Source organism: Melanerpes formicivorus, unplaced genomic scaffold (genome assembly GCF_026170545.1).
Source record: "Melanerpes formicivorus ecotype bairdi unplaced genomic scaffold, bMelFor1.0.p_v2 SCAF_2, whole genome shotgun sequence".
Classification (NCBI taxonomy): domain Eukaryota; kingdom Metazoa; phylum Chordata; class Aves; order Piciformes; family Picidae; genus Melanerpes; species Melanerpes formicivorus.
The window spans coordinates 31432488-31449495 of NW_027142354.1; the positions used below are offsets into that span (position 1 = coordinate 31432488).

A 17008-nucleotide genomic window follows, 5' to 3' on the forward strand; every position below is an offset into this window, starting at 1 on the left:
TCAGTAAATATTGGCATCAAGAAACCATTGTCCCATTATTTTTAATGGGAAGAATTCAGTCTAAACCTTTTTTTCATCAAGTTAAGGAGGTGATGTCATATGGTAAAGGCTGAATATTCAAAATAAATCACTAACAAGTCATTTTGGCTGAGCAGTATGTGTATCAGATAGGCAATTGAACACAAGAAAATGCATTCCTGTTGTAAGACAGAGTCACAGCCTGATGAGTTTGTGTATCTTGCAAACAGTTACACAAGTAACCAGACATTTCCTGCACAAGTCAATATATTTCAGGGAATGTCCTAGACCTTATAGCAAATCATTGTGGATTACACATTTAGGCCCTGATTCAGCACCCACTGCTGAGTGTTTCTCTCTTTTCCTGTAGAGCTCTGCACGACTTGCTTGTCAAATGTGCATTGTAAAATCCATTGCAACATCCAAAGTGAGCCAGTGACTGAGCATCATGCATTAGTGTGTTCCGGAGCTGCGTTCCCAGAAATCTGGCGGAAGCTAATAATTACAGGCCCCTTCTGCACTTCCCCCAGTCTCTGATCCAGAGTGTCCTGAATGATTTAGTGCCTAGAGAGCTGAATCCTTCCATCACCCAGAGGCATCACCATGCTCATTCCCTTCACTGCAGGTGCCTGCCCCACGTGGGGGTCACCCCAGCTTCATACCCACAATCATTTGCAGTGCAGGGTAGATATTGCTTTGTTTGCTGCTGAGTTTCAGGCTACACATAGCAGGTCATAGATGTATAGGTGTCTGACTACAGGTGTCTGGCTCCAAGGAAGACATCCTGGAGGATGAGTTAAGCTCCCTATGGGGAGTATGTGGGGGATTTAAGTGCCTCACAGGCAGTGTGTGATAGCCAAAGGTTCTGAGGGTAATTACAAAAGCTCCTGCTAATTTGATCTGCCATAAATCCTAAAAGATTTTATCAGCAGGAGGTATCTACAAATAAGCTCATTACTCTTTCTCACAAACCATTTATGCTTTTTTCCCCTAATTTCAGTACCTAGCCATGTGACAGAAAACAGGAGTATCAGTGGACAAATGAAAACTTTTCCTGATGACAACATAGCAGAGTTCCCTCCAGAAGAGGATCTATGCCAGTATAAGCTTGGTTTATGTAAGACTGTTTTTGCAGTGGGGTTACTGTGGATCTACCCTGCAGAAAATCAGAGCAGATGTGTAGTGTCTGAGTGGAAATAGAAGCCTTCCTTCCTAATCGACCCTGCAGTGATACCTCAGGCACCGATTAGACCCCAGGCAGGGCATTTCTCATGCTATAAAATCTGGAGGTGGGTGAATATTTTCACAATCAAAGTGGTGCTGGGAAGAAAGACTTAACAAAAAAACTTGGCATATCTCCAGGAAGCTCTGTTTCTCATTTCACCTGAACTGTTTAGAATTTTTACAACTGAAAATTGCTTCTTCCCATCTGCGAAGCATTTGCTTCTTGGAAAAGATGCACAAAGCCAAGACATGAAAGACATTTGAAATAAATAAATAAACGTATGCATTCTTTGGAGAATCCATGCTGGTTTTCTACTGCTCCCCATTTTCTTATGAAGACCTCTCCACAGATGGAGGGCAGCCGCAGTCTCCTCAGCAGTAACAAGGAATGGAGAATAATTCCAGTAAGTTACAGTAGCTCATGTGTCTGCAGGCTCAATAAGTTCTGTTTCTAAAGCATAGGCTACAAACTAGTTTAGTGAGGAGAGGGCATCTTTCATAGCTATACATTCAAAAATATTATAATTTCCAAAGAATAGTTTACCTAACAGAGCTGTGGGTAGGACTGCTTGATACAAACATTTTGGGCAGGAAGACAATGGAGGATGTCAAGTGAGACCGTAGCACCCAGTTCAAAGACTATTCAGGTCAGTGCTCCTGCTGACACTAAGGCAGCTGAAGACAGACTGTTTTATATGGCTTAGTGAAGACAGAGATACAACATATATTTTTCTGGCCTCTCTGCACTCTCATAGAGTTTACAAGTACCCGGTAAAAACAATAAAATTGCAATGGTGGCTTACCAAGCTTCAAACTTCCTCCCCCTGCTCTGTGACTATCAGCATCTCTCTTTGAAAGGCATCACAGAGAAACTTACCTGGAGACGCTTCTGAACTGAAACTGTGCCAGGTAATTGAAGAATTTTCCACTGCCCTTTGATCTGAAATGATTTCAGTAAATCAGAGAGAAGGATGTGCAAGCAAGAACAGCAATGAGGGCAGATACTTGCCCAGAGAGATTTGAAGCCTTTCCATTGACCTTGGCTGAGTGCTGCTGGCTTATGCTTTTGCTGCTGACTTTCACATGCTCCTGGTAGTGACAAAGATCAGTTGGTGACAGCTATCAAAATCTGCCTAAACAGAGGGATCTGTATGGGCTAAGCATTTTGCTGAACTTGGATTCAGAAAGCAGATGTTGCATTGTCAGGCAACAAAAAGATTTTGGGCTGTCCTCTCTTAAAGTTATTAATTATTCAATGGGACTAAAGTGATTCATTATTTAATGGGATTTTTATGTATTGTTGCCTAGCAGCTCTAAAATAGTGACAGGAGTTATTTCAGAAAAGTGCATGCAGTTCTGCTGTCAGGTAAGCTGATTTGCAGCTAGATGATGACACTAGCCTCCATGGCCCACCAAAATGGAGAACCACGTTTCCTTCATGTTTTGCATTGCTGGAGCTACAGCTGGCTTGTATTTGAAGAATGCAGGAGAGGAGCCAGATCCAGTAAGCACCTGAGGAATCCACTTGTTATTCAGATTGAAAGCTTGTCTGGTTATGAAGAGTGAACAGAAAACTTGCTCCTTCCTCTTTAACTACTCTGGAAAACTGAAAGCATGAGATCAAATCTCCTTTTGAGTCTCATTCACTGCTGTTAAAACAGACTCAAGAATAAATCTGTTCTAAAATCTGTTCCTCAGCTTACAGGAAGTTTGGATATACAAACTATCAAACTCTGAGCAAAAAAAGAAGAGAAAACCCATAAAGGCCATGCATTTGATCCCAGCCCAGCAAGGTGGTGTGCTGTAGACGAGTTTGCAAACCCTAACTCTATCACTCTGCAATAGTCAGAGCTATCAGACTCTCCTTAATGTGTTACACAAAGGGGCTGCAGCACACAAAGCCTGGAACACATCAGTTTACAGATCCCAAGAGGGTCCTGTGGAGTCTATTACTTTGATGAACTGGTATTTAAAATTGCATTACCCAGCGGTTGTTTAACTCTCCAGATGTTGCCCCTGTGGAGTGTTTAATACAACGTGAAGTGCTGTTAGGCTGGGCTATAACCTCATGTCATCTTTTTAGCCAGTCACATCAGGCCTTGCCATCTCCTATTAAATATAGGATGAGCTGACAATGCAGTTTTCCTCCTATGCTGTTCTTTTTTCCAATAGTGAGTATGGGAGAAAAACAAACAAACAAACAAACAAACAAACAAACACCCAACAAAACACCACACAAACCAATCAACCAACCAAACCCCCCACAAATAAACAACAACAAAACACATAAGGAACAAACCCCGAACCAGTCCAAAAGAACAAGAGAGAGGAAGGAAGGAAGAAGATCAGAAAGCAAACCTAAGTAAACGGGTTCTACTAGATTCGGTTTTTCCCTCGCTGGCTCTAACAGCTCGGATAAGGCAGCCTGGTGCTGCCATCTGCTGTTGCTGCTGCTTTGACGTTGCTCACCTGTTTGAACGCATCAAGGAGCAACTAAAAAGAAAGCAGCATCTTGAATAAATAAGCACTAATTCTAAAGGGAAACAGGTAAGAGGCTGTAACAAAACAGTTCTATTTCTAATTTCTGACAGCATTTTTCAATCTTTGTACAACACTAATTCCTGTGGCCACAAAAAATGTTAGGCACGTCTGCAACCTCAGTTAATTTTCTTTTATTGTGATCAAGCTGGTTTTTAGAAACATTTAGTCAGGAACCTCATATGAATTGCAAGACAAGGACCTAATGCTCTACAGTGTTTTCAGTGGTTTAGATATTTGGTGCCACATGTATTGGTTTTACAGAGCTGGCTTCCAATGAGAATTAAAACCAATGGACAGCATGTTAGATCAGCTCTGCAGAGAAAACTGTCTGAAGGTTGGATGCTCCCTAAAATTTGTTTGGGGCTGCAGATCAAGGAATCAGCAACTTTTTAGATATTGGATCAAATCCCTGCATTCACCAGAAGGAATTCAGCTGACATACATAAATACACAGGGCCACAAAGATAATCAGAGGGCTGAAGCAGCTCCCTTATGAAGACAGGCTGAGAAAATTTGTGCTGTTCAGCCTGGAGAAGAGAAGGCTCCAGGGAAACCTTATAGAAGCCTTACAGTATTTAGAGGCACCCTGTCAAAAGATGGGGAGTGACTATTAATCAGGGAGTATAGGGACAGAATGAGAGGTAACCATTTCAACCTAAAAGAGGGTAGATTTAGATTAGGTATTAGGAAGAAATTCTTTACTGAGGTTAGTGGCACACTGAAACAGGTTGCCCAGAGAAGTTGTGGATGCCCCCTCCCTGGAAATGTTGCTTTTAGTACCTGATCTGGCAGGTGTCTCCGCCTATGGCAGAGGGTGGGAACTAGATTATGTTTAATGTCCCTTGCAAGGCAAACCATTCTAAGATTCTACATGATTTGCCTCATTACCCTCCATTAAGCTGCCTGGTGCCTAGCTGCGCTCTGGATCTGCCATCATTTGCATTAAAACATAGACCTGTCAGGTTTTCTGTTTTGGAGAGAGAGATAGAAATGAACTTTTTTTGTTTCATTTCACCACAAACTTTTAGGAAGTAATGGCATTGACGTCCAGATGTTAAAAAAAAAACACTTAAAAAATACTATTATTATACAAAACACTATTTTTGTTTCTTATTTCTTTGTGTGAAAATCTATTTGCCCTTGTCAACCGAAGATTTCACCAGGGCCAAGATTTCTGCCCTTGTTGGCCAGTGTCAGCACAAATGTTATGGTGGTTACTATGATTACATCTAAAGAGAACTAGTGCTTAGAGAAAATAACAATTTACTGGCATCTCTTTTAGTGAAGATTTAGAGATTCAAGTATCAAGGATGTAGCTATGTATTGAACTCACTATGCCACCACAGATAATCTATTGACACATGGCTGCAACCACAGAAATCAATGTCAGTGTTGCTCTATCAAATTTTAAAAGACTGACCACTTCCTCTTACTATTTGAAAAATCTGTGCAGGAATGTAAAGCAGATAGTGCAGCACATGACAGCTCAGGGATGGATATCTCTCTCACAAACCCCTTGATAAATGTGTTTTGCATCATTTGACTTCATTTTCTGCTATTCTAAAAAAGTGCTATGGAATAAAAACTTAAGTTTGCAAAGGTTTGTAGCATCTCCTTTCCTGATACTAATAGCAGCAGTAAAGCAACATTCAGTATAGTAGATACTGTTCTTTACTGCCATCAGTAAAGCTGAAACTTAGGATTTTAACCAGAATTGTGCTGTAATTTCTGTCTCTGAAAAATGCTCTCACCTTTGCAGGTCCATCTCCTGCACCACTTACCTCTTCCAAAAATGCAAGGTGTCAGGAGTCCCTTGGCAGCAGGAAGCACAGCTGTATCTGTATCCTTTGAGGATGAAGGAGCTAGATGAGAAAAAGCATTTTGTGTTTGTGTGCTTACACAAGCTAAATGAACGGGCCCCTGCTTACTGACAGTGTGGCAAACCTTGTGCTGCAGGTATGGTTAGTGCCCGTGGGACAGAATGTGCTCCCACCCTGGGAACTGCCCAGTTTTGATGGGCACCACTCCAGTTTTAAGCCCAAAAATGTGCTGCCAAAGATTCAATACACCCAGACAGACCCAAGCTTATAAAAGCTACTAACACAATCACACTTGTTTTTAATCTCTCCCCTCTCCTCAGTTGTCTCCTGTTCTTATTGTTGAGCCCAAATATCAATGGTTAATGTAGGTACCTGGTGTGATGCAAAATGTAAGGTGAACTGGCAGTAATGTAAATCTGAAATGCACATATGTAGAGATTTAAAGAGAGAGAACTTCTTCAAGATACTTCAGATACAACTGGTACCTGAAATAATATTTTCAACTCATCTTACCAGACTCTCAGGCAGCTCTGGGGCCAGCTGTGATGGCACTGGGCAGTAAATGTTAGCCTGGGGCTGAAGGTTATGTTCATATCCCTTAGGACCACCCAGAAAACAAAAATCACCACTATTGCTTGGTATAGATGCAATTCGTGTTATTTGCTCAGTAACATTCATGTGTCTTCAATCAGTACTTTGCAAGGAGAAGAGAGCACCCACAGTGAGCAAGCAGTTTTAGGGTATATGGGAACTGTAGGCCAAGCATTCACCTTTTCAGGCCAAGCATACTCAAATAACCAAAGCAACTAGAAACAGGTGATCTGACCTTTTAAAATCAATAGCATCACAGTCCCCATGTCTTCCTGAGCACAAAAAGTATTTATAAAACCATATTTTGCTGGATCATATTGTATGGTTCAGTTAGCCTTTTAGTATCAAGATCTTATTTAAATGGGTGTGTATGAATTAAAGATAATTCAGTCATTATTTTGTCAGATTTTAGTCTCATCTGACCTGATAATCCCCATTCTAAGACCTGTATTTTGGGTATAATTCTTGTCAGTGTATCACCTTCTATACTTAAAAGCTTCAAAAGGTTTAATTTGCTGTTGTTACTGTCCTGTATCCAATAGAAAAAAAATTATTTTTACTGCAGAGGAAAATGACTTGGTTTGTACTTCTCACATATTATCTTTATTAAACATTCTGACAGATATGCATCCATTTGTTGTATAAGTAATCTATGGCTTCTTAGTTTGCAAATGCTGGTTGAAAGTTCAGAGCAGGCTTTTCTGTGAACTTTCTGTATTTATAAGTTCAGTCACTACAATAAATCCTGAGACAACCACCTGCTTAGCAGCATTCTGCACTGTACCTCAAAGGTTAAAACAGGGAAGCTGGGAGCTCTACATCTGAATATTTCAAAATCTCTTAACAGCTTGATTGGAGTTTTGACTTTCTTCTTAAACAATGCAAGTGGTTCTGAAGAGAAAGTATGATCACAATTATCTAATAGTCAAATCATTGGTGGCTAACATACAAAGCTCCACTACTGATAGAGGTTTCATTTGAGCAAAGCTTATGGCAGCATTTTGTAGTCGCTAGAAAAAAAGTGTTCTTTGTGCGTGCTGTAGTTCAGAGCTGTAAGGTCTTTGTGAATGGTTACTCTCAAAGCGCTACAGAAGTTCCCCGGGTCAAGGTGGCTCCTGGCTCCTCGGAAAAATGAATGTGGGGTTCCAGCCTGGGAGGAAAGAAATAAGTGAAAAAGGAGCATCCTTGGGCTAGGCAGGACAGGTCTGCCTAGTGCAGCTCTGCAGCCATGACCATTCAGTGCTAAGCTGGTTCAGGAGAAGGAAGAAAGATGAATGCTGACCCCAGTAAATACAACAAGCATCCATGAATGCAATTTCTCAACCACAGTAAAACTTTCTCTAGCCTTATTTGTCAGAGCAGAAGGATTTTCAGATTATAAAATCGGAAGTCGTCATGTGGTCACCTAACCACATAATTTAGGACATCCTTGAATTTGATCCAGTTTAAACTTGACTACATCTTTTAGATTAAAAACCCCAACAACATCTATTCTTGATTTTAAAATTACTAATGGTAGAAAAGCCACAGTAACCTACTAAGATCCATGCCAGTAGCAAAGTACTGGTGAAATCCGTAGCATTTGTCCAGCTCCAGCCACCAGTTCTTTTTATATCTGTACTTGCTAGACTGGAAGACCATAGTCCTGAAGTTAATACTTACCATCTGTAGCCAGTAGTCCTTTAGTCCTTTAACCTTTTCTTGATATGCTGAGAAGACTGCATACCTATAATATCATTCAGAAGGTGCTTCCCAGTCTTTTGGTTGTGCCCAACCAAAAATCTCTGGTTTTCAAGCACTCTTTAGGAGTGCCTGGAGCAAACACTATGTTTCAGCCCTTGACACATGTACAGAGGAAATAAAGACTTGCTACCAAAAATGCATATTTCAGGAGTCACATTAGTTTTCAACCAGTTTTACTCCTGGAGTTCACATCCAGCAGATGCCCTGGACATGACCTGAGATGTCGTGTTTAAGCTCCCTGCTTTCCTGGTAGAGGGTGCTCACAACAACACGTGCAGAACGTTGTTCTCTTACATCTGACTTCACTTTTACCCACTGAATAAATGACTATTTCTCAGTCATTTGCCTTAAAATGACCAAACATTTCAGGCTTTTACTTCTAGAGCTCCTTTAATCCTCATTATATATGATAACCCAAATCTTTGCAACATCTACAAAAGTATTAAGTGAGATTTTATTTTCTTACTGGTCCTTAATACTGTCTCTGTAACTAATAGTAAAATTAATACCATATTTTTGCAGGTCACTATCAGAAACAAAGCTGCTTACTGCTGAACTGTTCAACTGCAGAAATATTAGCTAGTATCATCACTATTCTGTGCAGTTTCATCTCCCTGAAGCCACACATCAATATTCTCTTGATATTTTAGAGGGTTACTGTGCTGCACGTTTGGGTCTCTCTCAACTGAAGGAAAGAAGGTTGGCAAGTAGAACTCATTTTGTCTGTTTCTATGATGTTTTTCAGGTGAAAGCAACAAAGTTATTTCTTAAGGAACAACTCCATGAACTAACTGAAACAAATATTCTGCATGTACTAATTGTAATAACATATTATACATAGGTGAAATGAAAACCACAATAAAGATAAATAAAAGTTCCACAAGAATTTAGTGACAGACCAGAAAGAGAACCCAGGAAGAAACAGGGAAACAACTCTCTGGTGCCTTGCTTTATTAATACAGGAAAACTCTCTTTCTGAAATTGATTCATACTTAGCTCTACATGTCAACCCCACCTCTTTTCCCTCTTTCAAATGATAATAATCTTTTAATATGTTTGATATATCTCTATTAAGCAATTTCTTCAGAGTGCCAAAAAACATCTCATGGATCTTCTTCCACAGGGACTTCTGCAAAAATAGCCAACTACAAATAAGCAGGAAATGCATATTTTCCATGATTCATGCTGCAGAACCCACCATAGACTATGCAACTGATGTACACAATTTGAACTTCCACAGAAAAAATGTTACCAGGCAGTCTGATGGTGAAGGAAGTCTTCCAAACAGGAACTGAGCATGAATCAAGTTGGGATGACTCAGATTGTTTTTGTGATTCTGCAGAGAGGCAATCTGAGATAATAGCTGGGTTTTGTGTACTAGTGCTATACTTTATTACAATAAAACCTCAAAATACAATGACTTCTATTGATATTATTTTTGCAAATTGGGTATTTGTTTTCGCTATGCATATCAAGAACACTGTAGCATTTCTATTTATATCCCATCTGGGTGAATAATCACATAGTTAAAAAATTTAAAAGTCCTCTGTATGCTTTGTAGGCAATATGTAAACATCATAACAAACATGGCAACATCCCTTTTGTAGGCTTGGTGAAGTATTTTTTGATAAGAAGTCACTAATGGCACAGCAAGGGAGGTAGGTAGCTGGCCTTAGGACACAGAGAAATTTATAATTCAACTGTTACATGTCGAAGCTTGGAACTTATGACAGAATCTAATTTCTTTTCCAGACAGCAGAAAAAAAAACATTGAACAACTGGGGAAAATCAGCTTTTGCTTAAATATATAGATTAGGCTTGTGCTGCTTTTGATACAAAAGCAAAGAAAGAAAGAAACCAAGGCTATTTCTGCTTCACAAAATGGAATTACTGCCCAGGTGTTGAAGCTAGTGTAGCGTAGGCAGCACGAAGTATCAGTACAGCTGAAGGACAACTCTGATGTTTGTGTGTTGTGCAGGCAGGTTAAGTAAATGGTTTTAATTTAGCCAACCAGATCCCATGACTCAAGGTGAGAAAACTTCTTCTTAGTGCTGTACCCTATCTTTTGCCAGAAAACTGTTCCAAATAAAAACTATATTTATCCATTATTTACCAGTTTCGTTAACTGAGGACAAGTTGTTCTCAAAATATTTGTTTAAATCGGACAGCCAGGCAGTAAGAAGAAGAGGAAAGAAAAAACACAACAAAAACATATCTAACATTCAAAGCAAAGCCTTTCTGTTGATTTTGCCAGGATTTGGCCAAGATCTGAAGCCAACAGATGAGAACAATGACTATTAAAATATGGGAAAGAGACTAGAGACTCTACAGAACAAAAGAGGCAGAGACAGGAAACTTCCTCTGGGAACTTCCCAAGTTTCCATTAAAAAGGGGAAATTGGTGGTCCACCTGCAAACAAGCAATAGAAGGAAACAAAAATTAGAAAGTAAAGACGTGTGACCATTCATTTTAATGGATAGAGATGTCAGGCACTGGCCTTGTCTGCAGATTTTCCTGAATGGGTGTTAGAGCCACAGGCTAGATTAAGTATGGTTGAGATATTGAAGTAGATGGAAAATGACTGAAACTTTGGGCAGGTCACACCTAAGTAGTAGTAAAGGGGAAGATTTAGCTTTCATTTTTTATTAGATTCAGTTTGGAAACGATTGAGGATTCTTTTGCTACAAAATTATATTTGAGGTCCTCCCTCTGAGAGAATATTTTACTTTGCAATTTTTACGGACAAATTATCTTAATAGAGCGCAGTCAGTGCGGTGGGCACGTATCAGTAATGACTTTGAAAGGACAAATGCTGCACAACGAGTCTTATGGGATTCAGGAAGGACAGAGTCTAAGTTTAACTACAAAGAAATCCAAACACGTTAAGAAATGTGTCCGAAATGAAGTGACTAGCAAATCCTCCAAAAATCAGTCTGTCTGGAGAGAGCCAATGTGGAAGGCATATTGTTGTCTTAATCCATAACAGCCTGACGCATCTTCTGAAAAACAAACTGCAATTCTTTCTAAACTATGAAGCCTTGAAGGGAGACCAAGCATAGATTTATAACCCGGGGAAAAGGTCCTTTGGCAGCTTTCCTCTTGCTCCAGCCAGACATTCCCATGCTGCTCCCTTGCCTATTTTTTAAATGAATCCATCCAGATCTGTAGATAGTAGAGAGAGTCAAGTAGGAGACCAATAGATGGGTAGATAGTAGATTAGGACACTTGTTCTTTTCTCACACAGTTCTGTGGTTTGTGATGCAGTACCTTTGTTTTCCTTATCACATCTTCCCATTCATGATATGTCCTTCCTGAGTCAGCTTCCAGTGGAGTGAATGGTTCCCACTATAATTTTCCTTATGAATGTGGGCAAAGAGCTTGCAGTCTTGACGACAAATGATGGAAGCACATGCTGTGGATGCTTCCAAAACTTTTCCGGTTTTACAACATTAAACAACCTTGTTATCCCAGTCTTATAGACAAGAATCAGGACAGAGGTGATTCATCACAATAAATACCTGGTTTATGGCCCAGATCTAATTGTTCATGGCCACTACTTTCCTGAAGCATATTAAAATAACAGTGACTTCCTGAATTGCAGGCCCTTCTCCACTTTTGGCGTTTGCCCATGTTCTGGCATGCCTCCTCGAAGGCCCACACACTGCCTTTCTTAGGCTCAGACCACTCCACACTCACATGAGCACCATAGTCCGATTTTCCAGATATGCACAGTATTGGTCTTTCTCCCTCTATATACATACAAAGGGAGTCTTTGAACAATCCCAAAGAATTATTGTTCCAGAAGTTCTACAAATTCTTGGGAAATGATATAGAGAGCCCAACTGACAAAAGCCACCTTTGATGTGGACAGACTGCCACAAAGTTGTTCCTTTTCCCAGTGGGGTACTGAATCTGCTAGTACTCTAAACCATTACCTCCCAAGCAGTAAAAGACCCATATAGGATTGCATGAAAAGTCACATAAAGCCTTTCTGCCAAAGGGAAAGAGGAGTCAGTAGTAATCTCCCAAAGAGTCACACTTCCAAAGGAGCAGCCTGTAGGAGTCACAGTAACATTCACAACTCCAATAGCTCCCTCAGTGTAATTAGATCTTCCTTTCCCCATCAGCATCTGAGACAGGTTTTCAGCCAACATTTCCACATATTAAATGAGTAGCAGTAGTAATAGCAGTCATAGAAAAAACAACAACGGTAATTGTACCTGCCCCCCCCCATCACTGCTCCACATGGAAGGCTTTACAAAATAGTTTTCCAGCAGAGCTGTGCCAGTTGCACGCACAGTGGGGCAGATGCAGGGCATGTAAGTTTCAAAGGATGTGCTACCAGCAGTGGAGGCACTGTCACATGAAATGCCAGCATTCAAAAAGGCACCAGCAGAATTGCTGTAGGATCCTGTGGAGTGGGAACCTTGTCCCTCCGACAACCAGACAGGACCACCCAGCCTGTGTGACAGTAGCATGTAACGTGCAGCCGCCATCCTACTGTTCCTGCTTGCCGCCCCATACACATGGCACAACGCAGCTACGCCCATTCACCTCCAGAGTTACCAGGCTGCCAGTGACTAATATGAGCTTTTTAATTTTTCCTTGATAATGAATGTTTTTACATTCCCAAAGAGGAATATAGTGTCCCACCACAAATTTTCAATTTTCTTGTCTGTTTCTATAACGCTGGGAGGAAGGGCCAATAAAAATTACACAAGATGAAGGATTTTGATGAAGGGCTCCCAAATCCGAGCTTTGAACTAGTTCCTAATGCATAAACAGGTGCCTTTTCAAGGCAGTTAGGAGCAAGCTGGAAGCAAGCACGTGTCCCTGCTCTGAAAGCTGCCCTCCCCTCTCTGCTGAATTCAGCACTGCCTTGGGCACCACCAGTCAGCAATGATGAAGCCTGGGCATGCAGACTGAAGTGGTGGTGCAGACTATAGCAGGACACTGTCACTTTTCTTACCCCCAGCTACATCACACAAACTGGAGCCCAGCAGGCAGCTCTGTTCAGATCTACACCCCACTGAGACAAGCTCTCCTTGCACCCCTGGGAAGCCAGCACCGCTCCGAGCTGCAGGAAAACCATGGCCAGACACCTGTGTTTTCAGTTTCTACTGTCTGCCCAGCCACATTATCAGACTGTCTCAGTTTTAGAAAATCACGTACACATCAGTGAATTCTCCAGATATTAAAAGACTATCCTTCAGCCTGCTACACCACCTCTGAATGTGACCCCCCACCTAGACTGCATCCCTTCAAGTTATCCTTCATTTGTTTGTCGGTGTGCTCCCTTAGATCTGCAGATCGCTTTGATTATTTGAACATCTGGAAGTTGTCACATGTTTTTTTGACCATGACCATCTGAAATATTACCCAGCAGGACTTGGTAGACACAGTAAGGAAACAAAAACATCCTACTCATAAGAACATGTGGCAGGAATTATCAAATGACACCATCCCAAAGGGAGGGCTATATATCCAAGCAAAGACAAACTTTCTCTCCATCCCCTAAAGCTGGGACAATTGCTTGCCATAACATCCATTTCAGACATTAAAAAAATTACATACAAATGCCTAATGTATTTTTCATTAAATGTTATGAAAGTTGTCTGTATATTAATATCAGAGAAAAAGCATTTTTTTCATCCTCTGAATTTCAAAGCCAAAGTGCAGCTCACCACACACACATTTCTCCATGGAAAAGCCTCCCCAAAACAGTTCAGCATCTGAGATTATTAGGGTGCATAGCCCTACTTGGCTTGTTGTTCTCCCAGGCATAGGTGCAGGATCTTCGGTGGAGGTGGAATGGGATACACAAAAAATTGAAATGGAACAGGCTGAAATACAGAGTGAGGTTTTCTCAGCAGTCACATCACATGGACAATGGGCAGCACCCAGATAACATAATTTAACTAAGCAAGTGGAAGCCCATGAAATTCAAGCAGTTTCTTGTTCTTGCCAAGTGCCATATTGTACCACAGCAGTTTGGCAGTGGTTAAGCAGTGGTATTTTAGCCAAGAGTTTCATACCTAATATTGGAATCATAAAGAAGTTATCCTTCTGGTCAGTCTGATTCCCTATAGACTGTAAGACCTAAATTCTATCACCCTAGATCATAGTATCATAGTATCATAGTGTCAGTCAGGGTTGGAAGGGACCACAAGGATCATCTAGTTCCAACCCACCTGCCATGGGCAGGGACACCCCACACTAGATCAGGCTGGCCAGAGCCTCATCCAGCCTGGTCTTAAACACTTCCAGGGACGGGGACTCGACCACCTCCCTGGACAACCCATTCCAGGGTCTCACCACTCTCATGGTGAAGAACTTCCTCCTGACATCCAGCCTGAATCTCCCCACCTCCAGCTTCATTCCATTCCCCCTAGTCCTATCACTACCTGAGATCCTGAGAAGTCCCTCCCCAGCCTTCTTGTAGGCCCCCTTCAGATACTGGAAGGCCACAATTAGGTCACCTCAGAGCCTTCTCTTCTGCAGACTGAACAGCCCCAACTCCTTCAGTCTGTCCTCATAGGAGAGGTGCTCCAGCCCTCTGATCATCCTTGTGGCCCTTCTCTGGACACGCTCCAGCACCTCCACATCCCTCTTGTAATAGGGGCTCCAGAACTGGACACAGTACTCCAGGTGGGGTTCACCAGAGCTGAGTAGAGGGTGAGAATCACCTCCCTTGACCTGCTGGCCACACTTCTGCTGATGCAGCCCAGGATCTGATTTGCTTTCCGGGCTGCAAGTGCACACTGAGAGCTCATGTTGAGCTTTTTGTCCACCAGCACCCCCGAGTCTCTCTCCTCAGGGCTGCTTTCCAGCCAGTCACTGCCCAGCCTGTATTTGTGCCTGGGATTGCCTCGACCCAGATGCAGGACCCTGCACTTGCTCTTCTTGAACCTCATGAGGTTGGTTTGTGCTCACCTCTCCAGCCTGTGAAGATCCCTCTGGATGGCCTCCCTTCCCTCCAGCGTGTCTGCTGCACCACACAGTCAGGGGATGCAGTCAGGGGAACATCCAGGAGCAGTGCTCCATGCACAACTTCAAAGCCCACCTTTCCTCTAGGCAGCCTGCTGGAAGGGGGCTCTCTGCTGGCATTTCCTTCCAGGGACATGCCCAGAGTTCTGTGATCACTTGCAGGCAAATCACTATAACCAGTACTTCCATTAGTCCTCAGCCTCTGCACATCTCCAGAGTTACATCAGACCTTGATGCAATTGCTTTTCCCTGTGGCTGTGCTTGTTTCTTCTTCATTTGAGACTATTTTTCTATTCAGTGGCACAGCAGCTTGATCTTCCATTATTTAAATCAGTGCCCATAGCTACTGAAGTCGATTCAAGACACGCCAGATCTATCATGGTACGATCCTGGCGACCTAGAAAGATTTCCTCGTAATGCAGCAACCTTGGGTCCGGGAACCATCTTAATGAATCACCGCTGTCCTCTGGTGTGACAGAACCAAAGCATTCCATGTTTGATGATTTTTTTTTTTTTTCATTGGGACAAAAGGACAGGTGTTTGGTTTTGGGTGTTTTTAATAACAATTACTGACAGTTGTGCCGTGCCTACTCGCCGCCTGGCCATCATTTCCAACTCCCCCGCCCCTCTTTACCTCAGCCTGTATTTGCGCTTCGGGAACCCGCTCTCCACCGGGCAAAAGGGCTGCAAAGGAAGACGGGAAGGAGGGGCGGTGATCCTCCGTCTTCTCAGAAGGGGCAGGGCCCGACCTGCGGCTGTGGCAGGGCGAGGCGGGCGGCACCCGACCACTCGCGCCCGGCACAGGGCGTGCTCAGAGGCGCCCCCGGGTGGAAACAGCGTCCGCGCGGACCCCCGCGCGGCTCGCCCGCGAGGTGTCGCCGCTGCCACGAGGTGTCACTCCCGTCCCCGCCCCGGCCGGCTCCGCGTCCCGTGCCACCGGGGACGCCGGAGAGCGGGCCGTGCGGAGCGCTCTGCGCCGCACGCCTCTGTGAGGTTCGCTGGCTGCGCGTGTCCGAAGGAAAACTTGCAGTCACTCGCCAGTGACTTTTGATATCCCGTAGCTGAGGGTTTAGGGCAGGAGAATAAAATCAGTTCAATTTGCTTCGTATGAATACCTCAGCTCTGAGCCCATAAATCAGCAAGATTCATCCAGGAAAGGGAAAACAAACAAACAAAACCCAAACAAACAAACCCAAAAGGCACCAAACAAACCACACATGCAAAAAAAAACCCACAGAAAACCCCAAACAAACACCCCCCCCCCCCCAAAAAAAACCAACCAAACCAAACTAAACAAACAAACAAACAAACCAACAACAACAAAAATCCCCAACAAAAAATCCAATAGAAAGAAGAGGCATAGGATCACTTCAGAACTATTGAGGAGAAGGGCAACAGGAAAATAATAAATAATTTTTAATAACATCAAACTAGCTTTGCTTTAACATGGTGAAGAACGTTTTTACTTATTTGTTTTGATTCTATGCTCTGTATAGATTCTCCAGGCAATGGGATATAATGAATATCAAGTGTCCTGTTCAATAAATTTTTGTAATTAATATTTTTCATATTCAGCATTGCACAAGTCACAGTAGTGCTGTTCAGATGACACAGCATTTTGCCTCTGTTGTACCAGACCAGTGCTGATACTGGCCATGCTGATGTTACTATCTCCGTACCAAGTGTATCCAGGAGAGAGAACTGTCAAAGAAAGCCATTTCTGCATTATGTGGTGAGTTGATACTGACAGCTGCAGTTGAAGCAACACATTCAAAATCTTTAGGTGAAAAATAAAAGCAGTGGGCTTCATAATGTTTGAAGGGTACATAGATGAAAGTCCTTTTGTCTTCCCAATACTGAACCTTTTATTTCCCAGTCCTGACCCCCCAGGTCAGGCACCACCAACTACATGTGTGTCCTGTGGTCACTCACTCCTCTTCTGCTCATTCCAGATGGTCACATCATTCCATACATGGTGTAGGTGGTTGGCAGCCACCCATGAGTGCTCTCAGAATTCACAGAAACTAAGTGATAGCCATAACAAGAGGCAGGTGGGGTCCTTGATGTCACTACCCCAGCTGTCA

General features: G+C 42.5%; 1 protein-coding gene across 2 annotated transcripts in view; it reads right to left on the minus strand.

Annotated features, from left to right (window-relative positions):
• Nucleotides 1-6610: 6610 nt before the first annotated feature.
• The window catches only part of RGS7 (regulator of G protein signaling 7), a 315923-nt gene continuing 305525 nt past the window's right edge, over nucleotides 6611-17008 (minus strand). Inside the window, exon 19 of one of the 2 annotated variants that reach the window (XM_068155236.1) lies at nucleotides 6611-7344. In XM_068155236.1, coding sequence (XP_068011337.1) covers nucleotides 7183-7344 — 162 coding nt within the window. In that variant the 3' untranslated portion in view covers nucleotides 6611-7182. The remainder of the gene's footprint in view (nucleotides 7345-17008) is intronic. The other variant, XM_068155265.1, reaches the window with a different exon arrangement.